Raw genomic sequence first — 23,091 nt, 5'->3', positions numbered from 1 at the left:
CAAAGCACACATGCACTGCATGGAAAGGTAAAATATGTATAATGGATGGGATCTTAACATCTTACAGAAAGCTCTTACTGCTACACAAACTTAAGCAGAACCAGAACCATCTATTACGTCGTCATGCTCATATGCCTTCATTTGGATTGGCAGTCACGGTGTCACATCTCTGTGTTTCTTTTGTCCTTGCCTAGCTGGCAGCATAGCAACTACATGTCTCTTGTCACTGTAAAATGACCATTCTGACTGAAAATGAATGCCAGTTGGTTGCTTTGTTTATCTCTTATAGCCAATGTGGCCAAGGGGGTGGTGGGGTCCCAGCCATGCTTGTCAGCATTGTAAACAATACCATCAGAGCTCTCTCTGCTGGACAAACTACTTAATGACAACTTCCAAACAGCCAATATATTTTTCTGCATTGTTTATTTGGTAAAGTAAGCTTTCATATTGGCAAAAATAACACTGATACCTATATCAGTTTATATTGTTAGTCAACTGATATATTAGTAGGACTCTACAGAAAATGGGTTTGGGCAGCCATGAAGTGGAGACCTGCCTATTTGGAGGTAAATATACCAAGTCCTAATGGCACATTAATTTAGAATAATAATAAAAAAGTTAATTTGTGAGATACCGCATGTTAAATACTGCAGTCATAATTCCACACGACATCTAAAATACTGTAAATATTCTTTGTTAATTTGTTCTAAAATACAAAGAAACCAACATCAATCCAAATGTCCCGATCTCACTCACTTACTCGATTCATGTGGTTTGACTGATAGATTATTTGCAACACTGTATGTTACTTTTCTACACCTAATCTTCAATTACATGTCAGGACTACTGTTGTGATTATTCATGCAGAAGTAGTAAGTAACCGTTACTTAATGTAATAAACTACGTAGGTGTGGACACCGAACGTCACATTTTGGCCATGTGACGGGTTTCTCTGTGCATGGTGCATCACGCAGGTGCTTCAGTGTTGAGGACCCCAGTGGCTGGACAAGGTCATGGACACGCCCACATTTCACCTGGTTGCACCAGCTACCAGCAAGGTGGTTACTTTCAAGCATTGGGGACCAGTTGTCTCCCTTGGCAGTTGGCTTCCAGCACTCGCTGTGGTGGTTCATAACATGAACCACCACAGCGTTTAGCATCTAAAGAACATCCTTAACATTCACAGGTTGTTCGACCATGAGCCCAAAGCCAATTCGGACCTCATCTGGACCATTTAAGGTGTCCAAACGACATTTAGAGTACAGCATCAGTGTCCCATGACTTACACAAAAATATATGACGGCCATCCCAGAGCGGTAGCTGGAGCCAGGTAGGGGGTCAACATTTTTAAAATATTCCAATCACACTGAAAAGTATTCCATATTATTTGTCTGATCATAGGGATTCCAAAAAGCTATAGTTTGGGCTATCCATGACTGAATGTTTTGGAGTAAAAACAACAAAAATGGTGACAAAGGTCAATTTCAGGCAGTACAGGGGTCAAAGGTTAAAGCTGACCCAATTTTGGTAAAAAGTGATGCAGATTGGTTGAGCTAATAGAATGTTTGATCACCAAAGTAAAGGTCAAACAAGGTTGACGTCCACCAGATTCTATGACATTTAGTACGTTACCATGGAAACTGATAACTAAATATGACACATGGTGCAAAATATTCCTTCTAGAACCTCCATAACTCAACCAACATAAACCAAGATAGGCTCAACTCCACCTTGGATCTTGATTCCATTCAAAAAGTGACACGTGTATATTATATTCATTCATTACACACAGACTGATATATTTCAAGAGTTTATTTTAATTTTGATGATTATAACTGACAACTAATGAAAAGCCCAAATTCAGTTTCTCAGAAAATTAGAATATTACTTAAGATTAAAAAAAAAAGGATTTTTAGAAATGTTGGCCAACTGAAAAGTATGAACATGAACAGTATGAACATGTCCAGCACTCAGTACGTAGTCGGGGCTCCTATTGCCTAAATTCCTGCAGCGATGCGGCGTGGCACAGAGTCAATCAGTCTGTGGCACTGACCAGGTGGTATGAGAGCCCAGGCTGCTGGTGAACCAGGAAGCATGAAGTGCTCTACAACTTCCTGGTAGACGACCACGTTGAAAACATAGTGGACCAACACCAGCAGATGACATGTCACCCAAACCATCACTGACTGTGGAAACTTTACACTGGACCTCAAGCAACGTGGATTCTGTGCCTCTCTTCTCTTCCTCCAGACTCTGGTACCTTGAGTTCCAAAGGAAATGATCAGAGAACATAACTTTGGAGCACTCAGCAGCAGTCCAGTCCTTTTTGTCTTTAGTCCAGACAAGACGTCCAGTCAGCAGTCTGCACCATGATTGTGGAGCCCACACGACTGAGAGACCAGTTAAAGACCTTTGCAGGTGTTTGGAGTTAATCAGCTGATTAGAGTCTGACACCAGGTGTCTTCAATATTCAACCTTTTTACAAGATTCTCATTTTCTGAGATACTAAATTTGGGGTTTTCATTAGTTGTCAGTTCTAATTATCAAAATTAAAACACCTGAAATATATCAGTCTGTGTGGAATTCACTTTTTGAATGGAATTACTGAAATAAATCCACTTTTTCATGATATTCTAACGATATGACCAGCACCTGTACAGTCATCAATACCGATATGACATAAGAGACTTTCAGCCTTTTGAATGCATTTTTGAGTTTGTGGTGGAACTAAGCTAGGACACAGTGGGCCCACTGGGATGCCACCACGTCTTGGTGCCAGCACTGTGGTAATGTGAGAGAAGGATTAGGAAAAACACAGTATTAGTAATTTTTTTTTTTTTTTTTTTAAATCAGACCCAAAAAGCCCCATGTGTCTATTACCTTCTATACACTCATTCCTTAAATGAATAATGTTGTTTAATAATGGCTGTTTCCAAACTTACAGACTTTTTAGTTTCCAAACTGGCTCTGGGAGGCGAGTTCATTCACTTGTTTTCAGTTTGGTTGCAGACACACTGATGCACCGGTAACGGCCATACCCAAAAACTGCCAGCACAGGACTTGTGAGTTTTTCAGGTTAAAGGACATTGGTGTGTGTGTGTGTGTATATATATATATATATATATATATGGGTTCTTTTGTTGGCGTCGCTTTGTCATTCAGTGGGAATGTATGCGGCACTCAGAGTGAACGTAGTGGAATTTAAGACTTTACTACTCACTAGATGTGTATTATGATTAAAAATTTGATTTAATGAGTCATTCTTTCCAAACAGAGCTTTTCAAGTGATGGGAAAATAATAATAATTTTTCCCCCAAATATTGTGCAGAATGATCATATTCCGTATTTTCCAAATGATAGGTAGGTTTTTGTTTTGTGCGTATTTTAAATGCCTTTGGGAGGGCCTGTGCCTTATATTACGAAGGGACATAAAAACATCATCTATGGGCACAAGATGGCACCATCTACACACGTGACAAGCTGCTCCTGCATACTGATCGACGTACTGCGATCCACACTTCAGAACTAAAAATAGCGGTAAGGCACCATTAAGCTGAATGGCAAATGCTGTAAAACAAGAGCAATGGCTGAATGAGAGAACTAGGTTGTTTTACAGAAAGAATACATTTAAGAATTCAAGCTCTCAAACTGAAAGTCCATGCTCTGGTTTAAAAAGAATACAACTTTCATAATACTTAGCACAACACTTGTTTGGACTCAGCAAGAACATCAATAGGAGGTCAGCAAGCCAAGTTCCATTATCTTTCATTAGCCAAGGCTATTATCATTTACAAAACATTTTCAAATGTTACATGGCACATTTACCTCATGTATGAGGTGACAAGAAGCAGTTCGCTGGCATATTGTGTCTCGTATAACAACACTAATTAGCTCATCAGTTTCAGATCACTAAAGCAGTAGTTGCATTATAAATAAATAACATGCCGTTTTTAAACATTATAGTTCACATTTACCTCACCTATTACTATACGTTCAGTGGTTAAAATAAGCAGTTTAATCAAGTCTTTCTGTCCCCACAATAACATTAGCTCATCAGCTTGTGATCACTATTAGTATTTGCACTATAAATAATTAATGCAGTTTCAAACATTTAATTATAGTGCACGTTTACCTCACCTGATCATCTGTTCACTGGATAAAATAAGCAGTTTAATCAAGTTCTTTCTGTCCCTACAATAACATTAGCTTGTTAGCTTGTGATCGCTTTTAGTGTTTGCACTATAAATAAACAATGCAGAGTTTTCAAACATTTAAGTATACTGTACATACCTTGCCTACCATAGTCTGTACACAAACATTAGAGAGCTTGTTAGCTTCTGAATGGTAAAGCAGTGTTTGCATTATAAATAAATGTTCCAATTAAATTAATTTTGCTTCTTCTTGCATGAAGTAGTAGCACCCTATTTAAGAATATACATGTGAATTCTAGACCCATTTTCTCAACCCTCCACTGCAGCCTTCTCTGTGGCATATTTTACCGTATTTTCCGAAGCAATAAGTCGCAGGTTTTTTAACTAGTTTGAAATGTCTTGCGACAGATTAGGCTTAAAACTTTCCTTTTTGCTAAAGCTTATAGTTAGGGCTGGATCAGGTGACCCTGAACCATCCCTTAGTTATGCTGCTATAGACTTAGACTGCTGGGGGGTTCCCATGATGCAGTTTCTTTCTCTTTTTGCCCTGTATGCACCACTCTGCATTTAATCATTAGTGATTGATCTCTGCTCCCCTCCACAGCATGTCTTTTTCCTGGTTCTCTCCCTCAGCCCCAACCAGTCCCAGCAGAAGACTGCCCCTCCCTGAGCCTGGTTCTGCTGGAGGTTTCTTCCTGTTAAAAGGGAGTTTTTCCTTCCCACTGTAGCCAAGTGCTTGATCACAGGGGGTCGTTTTGACCGTTGGGGTTTTACATAATTATTGTATGGCCTTGCCTTATAATATAAAGCGCCTTGGGGCAACTGTTTGTTGTGATTTGGCGCTATATAAAAAAAGTGATTGATTGAATTGATATATATATATATATATATATATATATATATATATAAAATCACAATCCAAGACCACGTATTTTCTTCACACTGTAAATGAGAGACGCACCATTAAACTGCCTTTTCGTTTTAAAAAATGAGGTGAGTCGGGTCACATTTAAAGCGTTCTTTAAACAAGAGATCGTCATGGTGTTACCATTTTGAGCTTTTCGTCATGTCTGCTCAGTTAAAATATAATTAGCAGTCATGATCGCTTCAAGCAAATATATATGAATAAATGTCTTATGGAACGAACATTCATGTCTTCATGTGTGGTGCATGTGTGCCGGTACAGCGCACATGGACAAATGTTCACGTCTCTGTGTGTGCGCGCTTTGTTACGGCACAAATGAAAAGACGTTCATTTCCACAGCAATGTGAACAGGAAACGGATAAATGCTGCTGTGAGCTGATTTGAAAATGAACTTACCGTACATTTGTGTTAGACCGCTCTGTCACTTTGGGAAACGTTCCACACAGAAAGTAATCCACAAGAGGTCAGTGCTGTGCTTGAAAAGTCAGTTTGATAATCCACAGTTAAACGAGGAAGACGAAAAGTCCAAAACAGCTGACTGAGCTCTAGAAAGAAACCCAAATAAAACAATCTGTCATTTGATCACAAAACGTGGTCCTGGCAGGTCCGTAGCTGAGAAGATCCATGAAAGAAGGCCATCCAGAGAGAGAAGCCACCCACAAGGCGGGACCACCGGTCCATGCCTTTAGCCAGTGGGAGAGGGAGAGCCCTGATTCTCACCCAAAGTTATGGTGTGGTGTAAATCTGTCCCAAGATGCTTTGCTTCAAGAAGAGGAGCTCAGAACCACCAGAATAAGATCATGATAGAAAAAAACTCCTTTGTTCTGAAGAAATACTGTAACGTCTTTTACTGGAAGATCACACTTTTAAATGAAGCTGGACCTTTTTCTCTCTATTTGGAAGAAACCCTATTTTGAATTACAAGGACAGCTTTTAACAAGAAGAAAATTAATACAGAGCCCGAGTTCATTTTATAAATGTACACAAAAAAATGTTTTGTGTTTAAACTATGTTATACATTCCCCTCACATATGATCATGTGTTCAGTGGCTTAAAAAAAGGAGTTTGCACTTGTAACAAAAAATAAATAGCTTAGTTTCTGATGGCTAAAGCAGCGTTCTTGTAAATATATAAATGATTCGTCGGGTTTTCAAACATTTCATTGTGTGGTACGTTCACCTCACATATAATGGCCTGTTCATGGCTGAAAGAAGTAGTTTAGTCATATGTTGTGCCCTTGAAGTGACATTAATTAGCTCGCTAGTGCTGCTCCTTTACATTTTGTGCCTTATAAATGAATAATACAGCAATTTAATCCATTTTGCTGCTTCTTGCATGAAGTGATACTGTGGTAAATGGACTGCATTTATATCGCGCTTTTCCATCTGCACCAGACACTCAAAGCGCTTTACAATTATGCCTCACATTCACCCCGATGTCAGGGCTGCCATACAAGGCGCTCACTACACCTTGCCCAAGGGCCCTTCGTGATTTTCCAGTCAGGCGGGGATTTGAACCGAGGATCTTCTGGTCTCAAGCCCAACACCATAACCACTAGACCAGACCTGGGCAAACTGCAGCCCGGGGGCCACATGCGGCCCTTTGCATGTCTCTGTCCGGTCCTCATGAGGTTTGTGATTATTATTACATATATTAAAAATGTCAAGCAAATCATTAGAGAGGTTTACTTAGATATATTTAAATGTTTACATATTATTACAAAAATAAAAATTACCTATAAAAGCTATTACATAGGTAATTTTTTTTGTAGACAGCCGAACTCTGGTGCGTCTCTCTCTCTCTCTCTCTGAGAGATTGTTGGGCTAATGGGAGTTATAATATGGTAATTCTCAGGTGTGACTCAGTGGTCTGGTAAATACAGTGTGCTCCACCTGTTTCTTTTGGTTTTTTGTTCAGAAGGTTGAATCAAAAGCCCAAAAAAGTAAAACTACAACACCATTCTGTCCATTTGTGAGGTATGTTAACCTCTGCCTCATTTTCCATGTTTTGTGAGCGTGACCTTTTTACTGTCATCATCACAAATGTCTATACAACTAACGCGCGTCTGATTAAAATTACTACTGGAGCACAAAACAGTTTGCCAGAGCCCACAGTTCCTCTGTCGTCTTAATTTTGATGTCAAAGTTCACCAGGTCACTATAGTCTGCTTTAAAATGTGTACGAGTTTCTTCTCGGGGAGCGCACACCCACATCCTGATAGTCAGGTGGTGGTGTTTCCACCACAACGTGGCCGCCGCCACATCTGACACGCAACCATTTTAACAACACATGACCGAGTCAAGTGACTCGGCTTCTCAAACGGTCGTCGACTAATCGGGTCATTATCACACCGTTTTAACATTATGTGACAGCGACTGTCTGGTGCACTTTGTTTTGGACACAACCGCCGTCTCTTCGGCACCACAATACAACGCCTTGTTCAAACTGGGCCGCGTGAATAGACTTTCTAGCTTGCCAACAGTGTTGTTGTCCTCTGCTGCTGTTCTGGTAAACAAATACCAAAACATCTCATACTCTCAGGGGAAAAAAAAAAAACAAACAGCAAAGGATGTTTAATCGCACAGCCCAAGCTCAGTTTAAGAAGAAGAAGAAATAAAAAACACTAGCCTGCCTACGACAATGCTACAATTCTGGCTCTGAAAGAAAGCGGATAATCCGCTGATTTTGTAACAGTCCAACAGCCACGCAGCATCTGCATTGCTTTGCCTGTTTCTACTCACAAACTAATGGTAAACCATTTTCTTTAGTGATAATCCTGCTAGACTGTCCACACACTGATGCTGAATGTGTGATAATAAACCACAAAAGTCAAGAAGAGCTGAGATTTCAAATTCCATGTAGATGTATTCTGAAGGGAATATAGTACATATATGGAGAATGTGTCACTACGTGTGTCTCTGCACTTAGACACAGTCTTTAACTGACAGCTTTGACTATTCACACAAGTACAAACTACTGACCAAAAAAAAAAGCCTCAAAATGATAAGTGGCTGAGCCAAAGAAAACCTACTTTTTAAAAGCTTCAGCAAAAATATGAAACATGCAGAAAGCCTACAAAGCCATAAGCGGATAGTGGAGTGGAGGCGTGTGAGCAGCCACAGGCAACAGCAGGCCCAGACCACTGGGCAGTGGGATGGTTTCTCCAGTGCCACTCCTCCTCCACTGCCACCTGACACTCGGGCCGGGCCTTTAGATACTAGGGCTGGGGGAAGGTAGGCCCACCCCCTCGGGGGAACCAAACCCATCCATTTTTAGGATTCTGCTCCGCGCGAACAATGTGAACTTCGACGCCCCTGCTTTCCTAAAATAAAGTGGCAATCTTGGGATTATCTTAAAGTAGCAGTGGATACTGCCGACCTAAATCATATTTGCTAGCAAGCGGTACAGGTTTAAACGGATCAGACTTCTAGCTGCTATACACTTTCGGTTTGTCCTTGAATCCCCCCACATGTACAGATTGAGAATACATTAGAAAAAGTGGAAAATGTAGAATGAGCCAATTTGTGCAAAGCCTCTTTGTTTGGACATGATGGAGTGCCCACAGAAAGCACTCACCTCCGCAGACATTTATATATTTTTACTGTTTTAAGGTGCCCAAATAAGTAAAGTAGGAAAAAAATAATTCTACAGTAAAAATGTTATGATACCAACATATCTGCAGATATACTGTATACGTATAATTCATTTCATTATCAAACCCTTATGACAAAGAAACGTAACAGACTTGATGTTTTACAGTTTCAGAGTGAAGTTTATTAAAAATATTTAACCATAACTATGACCAACAACCAGCTAAAGTATGTCTTGCTGCCTTCACTTGGATTGGCAGTCACCATGTCCTGCCAGCCAGCATTTGCATAAAAGAAACTTCGTCTAGTTTGGCCCCGCCTAGCTGTTAGCATAGGGACCACATGTCCTTTGCCACTGTAAAATGGCCACTGTGATTGAATATGAACGGCAGTTGTTCACTCTGCCTCCGTCTCTTGCAGCTAATGTGACCATGTGACCCAGGGTGATGGGGGACCAAGCACATGCTCAACAGTATTTTAAACAAGGCTATTGGACCACCATCTCCTGGACAAACTATGTAATGACACCATTTCCAACACCCAAAGAGTTTTTCTGCATTGTTTATTTGAAAAAATAAAAGCTTCCACGTTAGCAAAAAATAACGCCAATACTGTTACGTTTGTGCGAGACCCATATTGGTCTATATTAATCGACCAACTGATATATCAATCACGCTCTAATCCTAATGATGCATCATCAACACCCTACGCTTTTGTTTCCCACACTGTGTAAAGTCAAGATCTCCGGTTCGTCCACCTGCCACCATCCAAACTGCCCCAGTAAAGATAAAATAAAAGCAGTGCTGAAATATTTGACAGCCACAGTTATTAAAATTTTGCCTTGCATTAGTTATGTTGTTAATTTTGGTGTTCACGTCATGGTCCAACGATGTGATATTGCACATCCCTGTGTGCAGAGATAAGGTGAAGTCTGGTCATCCGCGGGGAGCTCGGAGTAGAGCCGCTGCTCCTTTATGTTGAAAGGAGCCAGCTGAGGTGGTTCAGGCATCTGGTAAGGATGCCTTCTGGGGGCCTCCCTAGGGAGGTGTACCAGGTACATCCATCTGGGAGGAGACCCCGGGTAAGACCCAGGACTAGATGGAGAGACTGTATCTCCACACTGGCCAGGGAATGCCTCAGGATCCCCCAATCAGAGGTGGTCAATGTGGCATGGGAAAGGGATGTCTGGGGTCCCCTGCTAGAGCTGATTCCAGATAAGCGGCTGAAGATGAGATGTGTGCAAAGTGTAGGCGTTGGGAATCTGCCATGTGAGGCCTTTAGGCTAGGACGCCCTCTAAATACCAGGAACACTCCACGCTGGACTTTAGACCATGTTTTTTTGCTGGTTGACGGAAGCGTTGGGCGCTGTCTACCCAATTGGAAAGTCATCATTTCAGCAGTTAACTATAATGATGTATGATGAAATTGTTGGGGGGGGGGGGTGTCTATAAATTAAATTTTCTCCTTGGCCTTTGACACCTATTAAAATGTTGACTTCATTTATTTATTTAATTTTATTGTTTTTGTCGTATGGTTATTTTTTTACTCATGTTTTATGGATTTTTATTATTTTAGTTGTATTTTGTTTACAGTTTTATGTGACATGTCTTTTGTAATTATTTTTATTTATTCTTCTGTACAGCACTCTGGTGCACTGTGGTTGTTTTAAAGTGCTTAACACAAAGTTGGCTGGTAAATGATAAATAACTGCCATTTATTTATTACCCTTCTGAGCCGAGTAATACACAGCTGATGTTTCCCAACAACCTGTCATCTGGCTGCCGTCGGAGCAGCCGAATCCTGCACACCATAAGGCAGGGGTAGGCAACCTGTTCCAGAAAGAGCCATGAGGGTGCAGGTTTTCTTTGCAACCACTGACTCCACCAGGTGATTTTACTGATTAATATCACTTTGAGCAGATGGAATCAGTTAATCAGTGAAATCACCTGGTGGAGTCAGTGGTTGCAAAGAAAACCTGCACCCTCATGGCTCTTTCTGGAACAGGTTGCCTACCTGCCATAAGGCAAGTCAGGAGAAGGTGTATTTAAGTGTCCCCCTCACATGTATGCACAACTCCAGGTAGGCAAACTCTTCTTGATATCTTGCTTTACAACTGCTGTGTATGGTACACTACAGCTACTGCCATCCTTTACTTGTGCGCTCTCTGGCTGACACTACTTAAAAGTACATAGTATACTCAACAAAAATATAAACGCAACACTTTTGGTTTTGCTCCCATTTTGTATGAGATGAACTCAAAGATCTAAAACTTTTTCCACATACACAGTATCACAATTTCCCTCAAATATTGTTCACAAACCAGTCTAAATCTGTGATAGTGAGCACTTCTCCTTTGCTGAGATAATCCATCCCACCTCACAGGTGTGCCATATCAAGATGCTGATTAGACACCATGATTAGTGCACAGGTGTGCCTTAGACTGCCCACAATAAAAGGCCACTCTGAAAGGTGCAGTTTTATCACACAGCACAATGCCACAGATGTCGCAAGATTTGAGGGAGCGTACAATTGGCATGCTGACAGCAGGAATGTCAACCAGAGCTGTTGCTCCTGTATTGAATGTTCATTTCTCTACCATAAGCCGTCTCCAAAGGCGTTTCAGAGAATTTGGCAGTACATCCAACCAGCCTCACAACCGCAGACCACGTGTAACCACACCAGCCCAGGACCTCCACATCCAGCATGTTCACCTCCAAGATCGTCTGAGACCAGCCACTCGGACAGCTGCTGAAACAATCAGTTTGCATAACCAAAGAATTTCTGCACAAACTGTCAGAAACCGTCTCAGGGAAGCTCATCTGCATGCTCGTCGTCCTCATTGGGGTGTCAACCTGACTCCAGTTCGTCGTTGTATCCGACTTGAGTGGGCAAATTCTCACATTCGCTGGCGTTTGGCACGCTGGAGAGGTGTTCGCTTCACGGATGATGCAAAGGAGATGTGTTGCACTACATGAGGCAAATGGTGGTCACACCAGATACTGACTGGTATCCCCCCCAATAAAACAAAACTGCACCTTTCAGAGTGGCCTTTTATTGTGGGCAGTCTAAGGCACACCTGTGCACTAATCATGGTGTCTAATCAGCATCTTGATATGGCACACCTGTGAGGTGGGATGGATTATCTCAGCAAAGGAGAAGTGCTCACTATCGCAGATTTAGACTGGTTTGCGAACAATATTTGAGGGAAATGGTGATATTGTGTATGTGGAAAAAGTTTTAGATCTTTGAGTTCATCTCATACAAAATGGGAGCAAAACCAAAAGTGTTGCATTTATATTTTTGTTGAGTGCAGTTTGTGTGCAATTTGATCTCTGAGGAAAATGTTACACCAAGGACAACAGAATTAGGCGTAGGTTGTGGCATCGTGATTGTGTCTGCACATCATGATGGACAATTGAATCGTCTCACTGCCCAACCCCAGTCTATGGCGCAAATGCCCTGAACACACCTCTTTTCTAGACTAACAAATACATGAGCATAAGTGCACTTGTGATTTAGAGATCGTAGATGTAAAAACTGGAACTACGTCTGGTGGAAACAAGCAAAAACACTTGCATTGCACCATGTGGTGCTTTGTGCCCGGTGGAAAACAGGGCCCGTATAAACATCTGTGGCTGTGACAGCAGAGATGGTGTATAAAGCGACTTTTGTCTGTTGCATCACCAGTCGACTAAAAAACAGTATTTTTTTTAAAGATTCAAGTTTGAGTCGATCACAAATCTTTGGTCCTGGGGGGTCCATAGCTGAGAAGCTCCATGAAGGAATGCATGAGGTTTTTTTTTATCAATTTTAATTAATGTAGATTATGCTGTGGAAATTAAAGGTTATGTGAACATTTTTATGTTAAAAAAAATAAATTATTTTGAAGTCACTAAAAATAAACACATGTAAAAGTCCAGAGAGGTGATTTGTTTTTAGAGACACTGTACATATGGGTAAAATCAGCATGTGCAAGACATCTGAACAGGTGCTGATTGATATGCCGGTTATCATCTGTAACCATCAGGAGGAAATAAAGAAAAATCAACCAGCAGGTTCGAGTGGATTTGTTTCCTGAGCACAAGATATGGACGGTGGCGGAAAAAAGAAAGTTACAAATGCAATATGTCACTGCTGCTTGGCCAGCAGTGAATTCATGCATGAACCCGAGGGTAAGTCGTGCTGGGGGAAGATGTCGGCTGGCAGATATTTAGATGAGAAGCAGGGGTCGAGGCTTCGTTAAAGGTTCACCGCACTTCTATGTTGAGTGTCACGTGCTGGAGAGGGGCACTAGAAAGAGGGATGGAGGGGGGAGCGGAACAGCAGCAGGCCAGCAAAGAGAGAGCAGACGAGCAGCAAAACACAACCATACACTTGCCTTGAGGAGACTGAATGAGAGATACAGGCGAAGAAGAAAGAAAGGAATCTGAAAAAATAAGAAGGACAGAAGAATGATCATCCAAGAGGCAGAACATCATGCTGACCCACCGCACCCAGTAAAACATTTCACAACTTATTCAGCCTTAGCAACTCTACACCATGCTGTATGACTGAAAAGTCATTCCACGGCGTCTGGGTGACCACTTCAGATTCTGATGAAAACTTCACCGCAAACACCTTTAATGGCACCTTGAAAAATTTTAAAATTTTAGTGAAAAAAGTTCCAAGGGGTTTCTGAATTATGTCCCATTCTTCATGGATGCCTGCAAGAGTTTATGAAAGGTCAGAACTTTATGCCTACATGAGACAGAAAACTAGAAATTGACTTGACAGGTACCAAAAAGCCAAAATGTCCGATGACATCTACAACTGTCTTCTGTTGAAGAGTGGGACACGCTTTTCATTGAGCAGGTTCAGAGAACCGTAGGTCCCCATTACTATATACTGTTACACAAGAGTACTCCCAATCTGCACCAATTCAACCCAATTATTCACACTGTGTAGATCGTGATTCATCACATCACAATGCTTTGTTTTTTAAAATCTTTCCCAATTGCTCACAATAGTCTTCAGATTGTCAGGTTTTTTACTGTACCAAAAACGTACACAATATGGTATGGTATGCAAAATTTGCAACGGAGACCACCCCATTCTCACTGCTAACCATCTACATAGTCATGAGAATCCTCAAAGCTTGAGATGCAACAGGAGTTTTTTTTTTTTTTTGTACCATGACCATTTATAAATTGCTATAAAGCTGTGATCTGTTGTATATTCTGGAAATGCTTGCATCCGCCTATAGTTAATTTCTCAAATCACAAATATCCAGTAGAATATTTGAGATCTACAGCTGACCCCACACCTCGAGGTCAAAATCTATAACGCATACAGTGGGACCTCGGGTTTCGAACGGCTCTCTTTACAAACAAATCAGTTCACGAACATATTTTTTGAAGTCTTGGTTCATGAACACCTCCTTCGCAGTAGGTGGCGGTGATGCACCATGTTGGCTTGCAATCCACCAATAAACTTGAAAGAAGAAGAAGCAGCAGCAAGACGCCCATCTTCGGGTCTTTATTAAATCATATTTTTGAGAACTGCGCAGTGATTTTCCTAACAGTTTATCGTGAACATTCAAAGTTATGAGCTGCATATTTTTCCCAGTAATCATACATTAAGTGGAGGTAATGTGTGAAGGTACTGACAGCTGTCAGCTTTCCATGTCATTTGGAAATAAAGATATGACCTTTCAAAAACCATCACAAGCTGCAACACTGATGTGTGAGTGCAGGAAAAGTGGCGTGGCAGCTAAAATGTAGAGGGGCATAAGTCTTGGTACTTTCCAGTGAAATCCGTGGGATTTTCCCTACACCCCTTATGGTTACAGTTTGTCAAATTGACATCAAAGTCTTCAAAGGTCACCCAGGATGCCGATTTGGTGTGGAACAACTCAATAAGATGTGCCATGCATTCACTCTCCAGTAAGAAGTTCCAATACGTTTAAGGCATGCACTTATTGTTGCTACGTGGGAACACAAAGAGAGACATTTGACTCGGAAAACTGGTTAGGGTTTGATTTTACACATCCTCAGTCACAAGTGAAGCTCAGAGAGCAGAGCTCACTGTTCTTTGGCAGTGTGACTGGGTGGGGCCTGCCAGGCGTGCACACCTAAAACCTGAGTCAGACTTCGGGACTGGGATTGTGCACGTGTTTCAGGGAGGAGCGGCGCCGTACTTCAGCTCAACCGGAGCCCATACAGGTCGAGCCGGTCAGGGTGTCCGGGCGGTGCAGCATTCTTTCTGTCAGATTCACACACCCAGCACCCTCCGACCTGCCACAACTTCACTACTCAACCGCAACACAGGCCTGAAGCTCTGCTCGCGATTACGCCACGACGGTGGGGTCGCGGAACAGAAGTAAGAAGCTTGAAAGACACTAGACGTCAGTACTCACATCAAAACAAACACGATGACACGCGGCAATTATATTCAAATTAACGGACACACACTGAGGATTGAATTAAAAATAAAAAAAATTGTAAATACAACAACCAACATGTTTGTTGCATTTCAATGGATGGTTTTTGGGGTAAAAGATATTACCACTGACTGTTTTACGGCACATTTCTTTGAAATAACTGCCACATTGTGACAACGGTGGTGTTTTACAGGAGGAAATCCCTGGGACAAGGATTAAACATGCACTCAAAATTAAAACCACTTTGTCCTCAGCTGGAACTGTGACATCTTCAAATGACTTATACCACCAGGCCAACATTCTGATTTATCAAGTTTGTTTTTAAGACAACCAATATCTCAATTACTGACCTTTCCATACGCTACGAAATGCCAGAAAACAATGAAAAACTGTCATAACATTCCAGCGTATGGTGATGCCTTCAGTTGTCTTTTAATCCAAACAAAAGTGATTAAACAAGAGCAATCTGAGATTTCTGACGTCTACACATCCGGATCCAGATCACCTCCAAAATTCAGTGGAGTCTTCCATGCCCTAATATCTATCTGTGGTGCAAATGTGGTGAGAATCCGTGGAGTAGTGTTGACGTAATCTTTCACAGCCTATATAAAGTGAAATCTTGATCCAGAATCCAGATCACCTCCAAAATTTAATGGAGTCTTTCATGCCATGATATCTGTGGGGCAAATTTTCATCAAAATCTGTGCAGTAGTTTTAACTTAATCCTGCTAACAGGCAGACAGACAGATAAATAAATTCTGATGATTTTATTACGTCCTTGGCAGACGTAACAACAAATCATAATATACAAATAGATGAAACATTTGTTGCTAATTTGTCGTTTTTACTTCCAAAATTAGATGAACGCTCATTTAATCAAACAATGTGGAGCAGGTAGCTCAGTGGGCTACCAAACAGTAGACCAGACTTTGACGGACGATCATGCTACTTTACAGGGAGCCATTCTACTACGAACGCCCACCATCCAAAAAAAGTGCAAAAACAGGATGAAACGGCTTAATCTTGCCACATAGCAGCAGCTGCAGGTTTGCCTCTTTGACCAGACATGATCAAGTTGTTCAACTTTGAACAAAAACCACTACATTCATCAGGGCTGCTTCGGCTTCAAATGTTTACCCGATGGAGCAAACAAGGTTCAAGCTGTAGTTACTACAAATACCCCATTTAAAGAAGTTCAAACACGTCTGACGTGCTCATGACTGCAAATATCTGGACATTACTGCACACTATCAACAATTTCAAGAGCCAAAATGTTTGAATGTTTTGAACATTTCAAAAAATCCATCCCGATTTTAAATCTGGCGCAGATGGTATAGATAGTAGTTACTGTCATCAAGTCTGTATAAATTTGACAAAAATGGATCCAAAAGTTACAATGATGCTTCAAGATGCACCCCAATTAGCTGTTTGGGATTAAACTGGAAGGAACGGTGCTCTGTGGCATAGCCCCATTAGATGGGGAAGTAACCTGAGGTGGAATGGCACCCTATCCAAGAGGAGTAGACTGGCACCAAAAGGCGTATACAGGATATATTAGCAGCATCAAGCAATGGTTGTTGTTCACCTAATTTTACACAGACCTTAGTGCTAAAATAGTGAAACAGGAATGGTTAAAAGGACAAGCTTAAGACAAGTCACCTGATTTAACGTGTACTTGTTTTAACGTGGATGGCAGGAAAAGCCAAATGTAACAAAAATCAACTGCGTTACTTCAGCATTGCAAAGATGGACAGCAGCGCCACACTAACTTCCCCTGAAAGGCTGACGCAATGGAGTCTGAGAAATGAGGTCCTCATTCTGAAGTGTGCCACTTCCTCTGTGATTAGTGGCACTCATTAAATGGGCCCAGCAGCAGAGAGAGACGATGACACCGTGACCCGGGTCAGCTGACAGCTCCGGCATCTAATGACAAGGTGCGACGTATGGACAAAAAATAAATAAATAAATAAAACATCAAGACCTTTTTACAAAGAATACGCTTGCAGTACCTCATTGGGATTTGATAAAAAGGCACACTTAAAACATTCAGAAACACTGCAGTTAGTGACTGTGGATACGAACAGAGTGGATCATTGTTCATTTAGGAGGACACATCTTTAAAGACAACCCATGGGGCTTCATTTTACTTTGATCTACTTTAACGCTGTGATAGTAGCTATCATTTTTACTCACTTTGTGAGCAGTAAGATATTGATGCTCAGACTTCAACATCAAGTCTTTTGACCCAAATTGTCATCATAACTTGTCCTGTGAGTGTGTGTTGGGGGGGCACGGTACTACACCGTGGGATAGACTCCTGCCCCCGTGGCTCTTACTTGGAGTAAGCGGGTATAGAAAATAAATAATCATCAACGATATTACTTTTTAAATAACGGCTGAGTGGATTCTTGTCATTTGATTGGTGGGTTGTTTTGTCACATGACATGGATTATTCATACCATTTGCTGCTGTGTTTCACTGACCATGCAACAGTTCTTTTTTTTAGTATGTAATTTTGGTGCTATTACACGCCCCGACCACCGCGCATGCTCACACTACTGGGGGAAGCATTTAGCTAAACACTGCAGAGTTTGTTTTGATGGCAGACAATTTGAAAGAGCTAATTGACGCTGCTAATTCTGCTAACACACACACAAAAAAGAAAAATCCACTATGCCGTAAGCCATCTGGAGGTATGAAGAGCTGTTAGGATGAAAAGGTGGACAAATTTCTAACGTGATTTTTCGGTGGACTGAGGAACTACATAGTCTCTTTTTTTTTAGAAGTACACTAAGTCAGTGCACAGCATCATGGACTACATCGTCGCGTTGCTAGGTTGGTGGTGCATGCACACGGCGCCCCTAGGCTATTGGCTCTTAGTTTCGAAATCTCGAGGCTTCATCTTGCTGTTAACACTTCATGTTCTTTCCAGCATAACGCTCCTTAATTTGACATATTGGCACCAAATACAATCTTTTGCGCACACACATACACACACACAGTTAACGGTTTTGTAACTACATGACCTGCCACTTCATGCTGCACAATCTGGAGATAAGCACAGGCATCAACAGGCCTATACAGGACTGAGTACTTCTCAGAATAAGATGACCATCAAAATGTTAACTCTTCTTCTGACAGAAGGACCAAGTCACCACACAATATAATCAAAATCTGCAGTATTTTCTGCAATAATGAGTAAGAAGACCTGTAAGAAGAAGAGTAAGACACCAAACAGAGGCCAAAACAAAACCATAGAAGCGCACTAAAAAAAAACAAAAAAAAAAAAACAAACAACAATGTGACATCTTCCATCAATCATAATCACGTATGCGTACGAGTGCAGGCCCTTTTGTTGCAGTGACTCAGCGGAGCTGCAATGACTAAACGGTTTTCTGTAGTGCACTGCACGTGCACGTCTCCTTAAACAGAATCACTCCAGATGCAGACATTCTAGTCCTGACAGACAAAACCCACATCTGACTGAACCATCGCAGAAAGGTTTAAGATGATCCCTCAAAACACAGTCAAGAACCATTTATACCATGAATCTTCTTGTTTTCTGACACACGGTGAAAAAATACTTTGATTAACTTAGATGCAGTAACTAGATATTTACATTTCAAAATTGTTTTCTTTTGTCGCCTTGTAAATTGCAAAGTGATTTTGATTACTCATCCTGTTCTTTGGCTTGTCCAAGCAAATTTAATGCCATCAAATAGCACTTGGATTGAGTAACTCCTGCAATAATAAAAAATAAAATACAAAATCATTCTCATTAACTCGCCTGTTACAAAAGTAACGCAGTAGGTGTAACTAGCACCAAATCACTATGTCTCAGGGTTTCCTATGAACTTCTTCCCCCGTGGAAACTTTGCCATAATCTTACAGTGAGATGAAAATAATTTGCCATTTTTTCTGGAGTATAAGTTGCACCTGTCTAAATAAATAAATAAATAATTTTAAAAAAAAGGCACTGTGAAGAAGAAAAAACAATAAGTTGCACTGGTGTACAAGTTTCATCTTTTTTCTGTATGTGGAACTCACTATGTAACAGTGTTTCCCTGGGGGCAATATTAACTACAGACAGGAACTGAGTGTAGCACATGTGCACATCACAGCTTGTGCTGTTACTTAGCAAGTACTGTCAGATACCAAAAATAAGAAAGACGGACAAATAAACATGTATTTTCCAACATATTGGGTGTTATTTTACACAGTTTACAAAAGAAAAGAGTATCAAATAGAGCTGGATTGCTGGCCCACAGCATTAGAAACAAGACAAGAAAAACGTGATTTAATCACCTCTTCAATTTGGGGATTTTTGTGCATTGGTGTTGTGTACTTTTATTATTGGTGTTAATTCTTTTAATATTAGTGTTTTATTCTGTTTACTGCTTTGACTCCTGTGAAACTGATGTATCGGTAGTTATTATTCATCATTATGGTGCACTACAGTTCAAGTCAGAGGACAGCAAAAGCCCATTAAAAAATAAATCAAGTGGCTTATACTCCAGAAAATGTGGTACCCTTCTTAAAATAACATAATGCAATGCTAATGTTGTGTTTGTGTAAAGTCTCAGAAAAAACAAACAAACAAAAACAAACAAACAAAAAAAACAACAGAGGTCATGAAAAATCCTTGTGTTCAACTTGGAAGACCAGACCACATGTCAGAGAAAATTACTGTCCACGACATTAACTCTGCAAAATGGTCGCCATCTCTCAGAGACTACCGATTCTGCTCTCATGACCCGTATAATGGTTTTTCTGCCATTGTCATGAAAGCAGATTCAAATTTGTTTAGTTTTTTCAATTAATTTTCCATTATTTTCAATAACTATAAAGCTAATTGGATATAAACCAACCTCAAAATAATGCAAACTTTTTAAAATAAACTCTTAGTTTTAGAATCAGTTAGCCTTCTAGCTAAAATTAGATTCAATATCACATTTTATTTATTTTACATTTGGCAAACTACTACTACACACACACACACACATTCCCACTGACCCAAGCGCCATCTACTCAGACAATTTCTTCTGTGTTTGTTTATTAGCTGCTTGACAGAGCTGGAGCAGGATTGTTATTTAGAAACCGGACACCCTTACTGGTCAGTCAAAAACCAACCCACACCTTGTGGTCGACCCTACAACCATTTTCAAGCATCACCTTTACACTTGCTTGTGACACAGTGATCCAGAGTCTTTGTACCCATTTAAACCCATAAACTGACATAAAAAAAAACAGTTCAATTTGGGCATTAACCCCACAGATGTGACAGGGCTACTTTTGCAATAATAAACACACTCCAAGGAAAGGTCCTTGATGACACTCCCATTTTGGCACCGCCTTCTTCCAAAGATGCAATCTTATCCATGCCAACTTCAATGCATTCCATCTGAGCACAAGAAGGACAGCCGATGATTTAATGTCCTTCTTGCTTTATCTGCAATTTCCTTTTGGACGTGAGCCCAGGTTGTCGCTTCGAAAAATGAAGCTGCAGGGGGAAAAAAAAAATGCTGCCTTCACCAAGTATTCTTCTGTAAAGTGTTAACTTTCTACTACGGTTTGTTTTTCTACTTTTTTTTTTTTTAAGAAGTGGCCACCAAGTAGCTATGTCCCAACATATGAGTGTGTCTGGTGGCTTAAAAAGTTAATGAACCAACTCTTCTGCCGGTTACATAACCACAGATTTCACCCAAAGCACTCAGTCATTGGGTTTTTGAGACATCTGTATACAAAAGACAGTGATCACATCATCCTTTATCAGTTTTTGATTCATCTGCATACAACGACACTGATCACACCATTTCGCCTCCTATCAGCTGAGGGAGGGTAAGACAGTAAGGGTCACTCCCTCCAACACAGCACCCTTTTCATAATGCTGACAATATTATGATAAAAAATAATAATGATGTTTGTAATTCCAAAAGAAGCAGATAGGCAGCTCTTATGTCTTATGAGCTCTTATGTCCGGATATTGATTGCCATGACCAAAATACTGACACAAAGTGAGCAGTGTGCCTTTAAGAGGTCCTCCCTTGAATGGCAGTGTTCCAGTAGCATTGCATCTGCAGTGCAGAGCAGCAGCTCCACATTAGCACCAGACTTCATTGATCAAACATTCATGCGGTCTTTTTTTGGTCCTTAACAAGCACATCCACCTCAAACATCGTTACGTAAGGCTCATTAAAAACACGCCCTTAAATTCGGCTCACATCCAGTGCGATGAGCAGCACGAATTTTAATAAAATGTTAGTTTGCAAGATGTCGCTGCCAATCACGCAGTTTTACTTTCGAACATCATAACGCTGCTCACTAAGAAAGCAGAATTAACGCGTTTGCGTGCTACTTAGTTCATGCATATGAAGGCCGAATTATTTAGTAAAAATATCTTAAATTATACTTGCAAGCATTAGATATTAATGGATTCTTTGCCAATAATGTACCGTTAAATTGAGGGAATTCTACGTGGAGTTTGGCGCGGAAGAACTAAAGCTGCTCGTGACAGGTGTTTTCACAAAACAACTTAAAATAAAACTGGGCGAAAAGCTACAAACCAACACCAAATACACAAGGATTAATAATAAATAAATATATGTATTTGTCGTTTACTACGTTACGGGGGGTAAACCACATCAACCAGCATGCTAACTCTTTCTTACCGGATAGCTTTGATTCTCTGGCAGCAGAATTTTGTCCATCGGCGACCCCCTGCGACGACGAAATCAGCCCGGATTGATTCGGTGGATCCATTTTAACTCGGTGTACACGACAGCCGCACGGCAGCGGTTAAATGTGCGCCGTTAAGGATGAAAACGGTGGTCCTCGGTGGGCAGCAGACGTGCGCTTGTCGGCGGTGTGTCCGAGGAGCTCTGAACGAGGCGGAGGGTGGAGGAGGGGAGAGCTCAGGACGCCTTCACGCTCCGCGCACACTGTCCGACAGCTCAGTTTCCTGCTCATAAACACAGCTCTCTGTGTGACAGTAAGAAAGAAAACTTTTTCACATGGTCGAATTTGTGTTTTCGTTTATTTCTGCCAAGACTCGTTTTTTCTACATTTCCAGTTTTTGCACAGGACAACTGTATTTGACGACATTTGTCGCTGAAGTAGGGATGTTTGATGTCAAGTGAAGGCAGCACGAGGAATATTCCTGAACACAGACGCCACAGTCTCGGTGCATTCTGGGAAGCCACGGCGGCTAAACACAACAGCGCCTTTTTAATAAAGGAGGTAAAACGTCTTGAAAAGGTGACTATTTTGGACTGCTTTAAGAAATCTTTCAGCTATTCCACCGTGAATGTAGAGAAGAGTTTGCCCCCCTTGGCTTCCCAGAATGCATCGCGCACAACAAATATGGCGGTATTCACGGCCGAGGCTATTATTTACACCTGTAAAAAAAATAAATAAATGTATTTTTATGTCTGTCGTTAGCTATTATATATGACATGGACGAGTCGGCGGCGCAAAACACATACATATTCACGGAATTAATAAATCTTTATTTTTAATTGTTTTTGATGAAGACAAGCGTCGATAACCTGATGGTAAAGGACTAGCATTAAGTAACTTCATGCCTGTTTTATACATTTTTTTTCTAGTTGATGGTTTTTTTTCTTACAGCCTATTTTCCATGATGTCATCGTTTACTGGTTTACTTTCGTTCCACTTTCAGCCAAATACGACATGACGGCACGTCCCTGCCCCCTGCTGGCTCCTTTTGTTATTACAGCACAGCTTCACCGTCGATGCTGCTTGTCCATTCTTTGGAAATACTACGTGACCGATAACATGATGACACCTAGAAACTGATGTAATAATGAAAAATCTAAAGTAACTTTAAAGAAGTCATCTTCATTGCATTTTACACTAATTGGACCTGAATCTGCATCACTTTAGGCGCTTAGTACAGTACTGGCACTTGTGTGTATTGTGTGTCGGCTCAAACACTATGAGCCTGGAATGATTTGGGTGACACAAAGTGTAGTGTGGGTCTCACATGGC

The 23,091-nt window shown here is 40.9% G+C and overlaps 1 protein-coding gene across 3 annotated transcripts in view; it reads right to left on the bottom strand.

Annotated features, from left to right (window-relative positions):
* Window positions 1–22,074, bottom strand: part of rtn3 (reticulon 3) — a 46,316-nt gene extending 24,242 nt beyond the window's left edge. Inside the window, exons 1-2 of one of the 3 annotated variants that reach the window (XM_034164361.1) lie at window positions 21,753–22,074; window positions 13,045–13,092 (exon numbers count right to left, since the gene is read on the bottom strand). In XM_034164361.1, coding sequence (XP_034020252.1) covers window positions 13,045–13,092; window positions 21,753–21,843 — 139 coding nt within the window. In that variant the 5' untranslated portion in view covers window positions 21,844–22,074. The remainder of the gene's footprint in view (window positions 1–13,044; window positions 13,093–21,752) is intronic. The other 2 variants (XM_034164362.1, XM_034164363.1) reach the window with 2 other exon arrangements.
* Between the last annotated feature and the right edge of the window lie 1,017 nt (window positions 22,075–23,091).

This window comes from Thalassophryne amazonica, chromosome 23 (assembly GCF_902500255.1).
Source record: "Thalassophryne amazonica chromosome 23, fThaAma1.1, whole genome shotgun sequence".
Classification (NCBI taxonomy): Eukaryota; Metazoa; Chordata; class Actinopteri; order Batrachoidiformes; family Batrachoididae; genus Thalassophryne; species Thalassophryne amazonica.
The sequence above is the reverse complement of the archived record's forward strand: the minus strand, read 5'-3'. Positions and strand labels throughout refer to the sequence as shown.